Source organism: Eucalyptus grandis, chromosome 1 (assembly GCF_016545825.1).
Source record: "Eucalyptus grandis isolate ANBG69807.140 chromosome 1, ASM1654582v1, whole genome shotgun sequence".
Classification (NCBI taxonomy): domain Eukaryota; kingdom Viridiplantae; phylum Streptophyta; class Magnoliopsida; order Myrtales; family Myrtaceae; genus Eucalyptus; species Eucalyptus grandis.
Genome location: NC_052612.1, coordinates 32,597,550 through 32,601,521, shown reverse-complemented (window position 1 = coordinate 32,601,521; position 3,972 = coordinate 32,597,550). Strand labels below are relative to the sequence as shown.

General features: G+C 41.7%; 1 protein-coding gene across 2 annotated transcripts; it reads left to right on the top strand.

Moving 5' to 3' along the window:
• LOC104437925 (protein phosphatase 2C 51) lies at window positions 1–3,128 on the top strand. Of its 2 annotated transcripts, XM_010050975.3 has the most exons (4): window positions 1–831; window positions 1,813–1,918; window positions 2,448–2,494; window positions 2,593–3,095. In XM_010050975.3, exons 1-4 carry the CDS (start codon window positions 124–126, stop codon window positions 2,872–2,874), a joined length of 1,143 nt encoding a protein of 380 aa, XP_010049277.2. In that variant the 5' UTR covers window positions 1–123; the 3' UTR covers window positions 2,875–3,095. The 2 variants fall into 2 exon arrangements, with proteins under 2 accessions (XP_010049277.2, XP_039164977.1); XM_039309043.1 differs by having other exon boundaries at window positions 3–831; window positions 2,448–3,128.
• The last annotated feature ends 844 nt before the right edge of the window (window positions 3,129–3,972 follow it).

Below are 3,972 nucleotides of genomic sequence, written 5' to 3'. Positions count from 1 at the left end.
CGTTCCGATTGCTAAAGCACTTGCATCGCTCTCTTTTCTTATTTTTAACCCCTTGCTTTTTGTGCATGCAATGAACAAGGAGCAAAAGCTGCACTCGCCGGCGAAGGGAGTGACCCTCGGAGGATGACGGCGGACCCCGGCGGAGGGATCTTCCCGGTGGCGGCGTCGGAGAAGGCCAGGAACGGCTGCCGCAGGAGGTTCAAGATCCGGAAAGCTCACCGAAGCGGCCAGCGGCATGAACGGAAGAGAGAGCCGCCGGTCGCGAGACCACCGGATGATGAGGAGGAGGAGAAGCCGATCGAGATATCGCTTTCGTTCTCTTCCTCGTCGTCGGAGAACGACGGAGCTCCGGCGGGTGAAGACGACGACAGGGCCCGCGAGAGGAAAAGGGAGCGGTCGATCAATTACGGGTCGCTCTCGGTGATAGGGAGGAGGAGAGAGATGGAGGACGCGGTGAGGGTGGAGCAAGGGTTCGCGAAGAGGCTGAAGGCGGACGAGGTGTATGATTTCTTCGGGGTCTACGACGGGCACGGCGGGGCGCGGGTGGCGGAGGCGTGCAGGGAGAGGCTGCACCGGCTGGTGGCGGAGGAGGTGGAGGGCCGTGATCGGGAGGGCAGGGAAATGGACTGGGAGGGGACGATGGTGGGGTGCTTCGGGAAGATGGACGGGGAGGTGACGAGCGGCGACGCGGCGGAGGAGATGAAGACGGTGGGGTCCACGGCGGTGGTGGCGGTGGTGGGGAGGGAGGTGGTGGTGGTGGCGAATTGTGGGGACTCGAGGGCGGTGTTGTGTAGAGGAGGTGTTGCTATGGCCTTGACGGATGACCATAAGGTATATACATATATACATACAATACATATGGTTGGTACTAGGTTTTGGTTTTGGCGATTATAGTAGTTACTTCAGCTGGAAGCGCGATTTCTTTTGTCCGACATTTTCGCGATGTCTTTCATGATCTTAGTATTGTTCACGAGGGTGCAGGTAAATTTGATCTTTGGCGAAGCCGAGATTTTCCCAAGGGATTCTCCCTTGGGAATTGTACGTCGCGGAGTTTTATGGACTAGATTGCAGCTACTTTAATTTGTGGAATAAGAACCATTTGCGATGGCAAATTCTGGAAATTCATGATTCTTGTTGGATCAAAAGATGCACCGAATTGAAATTTGCAATTGGCACCGGATCCATAAGAGGGGTAGCATAAACCGTGGCATGAAGTGCTTTCTCGTGATCTTATTGCAACAGTAGAAATACACTTCGCCTCCGTAAAATGAAAAGGTGAACTGTGTAGTAAAGGCTCCATGGAATTTTAAAGTAGTGGGGCATCCGATTGACCTTTCGGCAGTTTTAAGGATGTTGCATTTCTCATTGTCCACCTCGATTCGTTTGGCTAATGTTATTCCTTTAATGGATCTAGATCTTATTCGGTACCCATTATACTTGGTCATGATATGGACTTCGCGACTTGTTGAAAAGTCCATATCAAATTTGACCAAGAGAGGCTTGAGTGTGGTAAATATCATGGATAACCCGGTTATCCCCAAAGTATTTGTCAAAATTAATCGGTTTTAATTGAACTCTCAGATTTATTTGTCTTGCTGTTTATTCATCTGCTTGATTCCATCTGATGCCCCCTTTTAGGAGATTTTTTCCGGTCGAAACATTTTTTATCTGTCTAAACAGTGTTAGTTCTTTATGCCAAGAATTAAATTAAAAATCAGTATGCTAATGCTGGGTATCATTTCCATTGTAGAAACTGTTTTAGGTTTTGCATAAATTAATATTCTTAATGACTCTTCCTTATGCGTTGTGCAGCCTAATCGGCCCGATGAATTGAAGAGAGTTGAAGCTGCTGGTGGACGGGTCATAAACTGGAATGGGCACCGCATTCTTGGTGTCCTCGCTACCTCGAGATCTATAGGTTCGTAGGTGCATTGTGTACATTATATAATATGTGATCGAAAGTCATACTAAAAGTACCCAGCTTTGTTTTCTCCTGATAGAATAGAGATGGTGTAATAGTATTTTTGAGCCTTTTGGCCTCGACTGGTTGCACGATGGTCGCTTGTTCTGTCTGGATAGCTGTCTTTAAGAAATCATAAGAAGAATTAAATGCGTCAACTGTTGTTTTATTTCTTTTTTTATTTTGGGGGGGGGAGGTGTTTGATTATCGGATTTGATATTTATGTATTTTAACGGCACGATACTTGTGAGATTAATTCACGCTTATCTTCACTATTTAGATTATGCTTTTTGTCTATTTTATTACTATTCTTGTAGAGCTTGCTTTTTATACAGAAGAATATCTAGATCATGTTATTATGAATCACTTTAAGTCGAGACGTGAGTATTTACCTTATAGCACTCGCGTGGGGGAGTTTCTATATTTATTGCAACTCAAAAGACCATAATTTGGGGACAACTCTTTCATGCCCGTTTCTTACATGTAGGAGATCAATATCTGAAACCATTCGTGATCCCGGAACCAGAAATCAAGGTGAGCAGACGGACCGATGCGGACGAATTTCTGATCCTTGCCAGCGACGGCCTGTGGGACGTTGTCTCCAACGAGTTTGCATGCAATGTCGTGCGCAGGTGTCTGGCAGGCCAGATGAGGAGGAGAACCCTGGAGGCCAACGTGGTGGAGAACCGCGCCGCCGAAGCGGCAGCCATGCTGGTGGATTTTGCAATGGCGCGGGGAAGCAAAGACAACATCAGCGTGGTCGTGGTGGAGCTGGCCGGACTGAGCTAGCGGTTCCATGGAATCATCCGAAACTGGATTTGTTTGTGTTCTTGCTGCCTACTTTAGACGTGCTTGTCGATCATCATTTTAAAAGTTGCCTTCTCTGGGGTTTTACACTTGAATATTCTGTATGATTCGCAGTGTCAATCCAGGAACTCTGAAGGAATCTGTATATCAGCGGTGTCCCTGATCATGATTTTCTCTCTTTTCGGATCCGCGGCTCATGGTTCGTGATCGCGGGTTGGAGTCTTTTCTGTGATGAGAAAGTTCTATTCCTCTCTGTACGAAGACAAACCCTCTTTGCCAAAAGGAGAGGAAAAGTTCTCTCAAAGAATATCCCTAATGTTTATTGTAACGAAGGTGAACGATGAGTCGGTTCTTGGCATGATATTTTTGGAAAAAAAAAATCATATAAAATTAGGAATTTGTCATTACTAATGGTTATGAAAGGGCAAATGAAAGTTGATAAAAGATTAAAAAGACGTGCATATTTTCAAAAGAAGTTGACAATTTTGGTGCGGTACTCGCGGATAGTTGAAAATCTGAATAATTTGTAAATGGTGGGTGATACGTGGTTTATTTTTAGTTAATATCATCGAAAAATTCAAATTGTTACATATATGTTGGATTTATTTTAAATTAATTTTTGATAATAAAAAATCGCAAACACTTAATTTAATTTTTGACCATCAAAAATTTTAAATTAATATATTTGTAATAAATTTAAATTATATTAATTTTCATTAAGTTGGATTAATACTGTGAAAAATTACAAATTGATATATTTATAATAAATTGATGGTAAAATTTAACAACTTGGCAATGTGATGATTCAACTTAAATAAATAGTAAATTTATTATAAATGTATAAATTTGGAGTTTTTCGAGATATTAATCCTATTTTTTTAATATATTTATTTTGACTTTGAGTCACTTTTTTTTTTTGATTTTTTTTTTTATCGGTCTAATTAATGTTTTCTTATTATTTGAGTAAGGTGAAAAAATTATCATAGTATTTCATGCTATAATTAACAGAAATCTATATGGTATTGAATAAAAATAGGAGCATAATGAGAAGATGAGATTTAAAAGTTAGAAAAATTGTCCCAAAAAAATCCAAATTTAATGTACATCCATCAATCTAGTTATAATTTTCTTTTAATTTGCTTAATGTAATTTTTAATATTAAGATATAATGTAGTCTAACCAATCAATTCAGACCTTCAAATAGC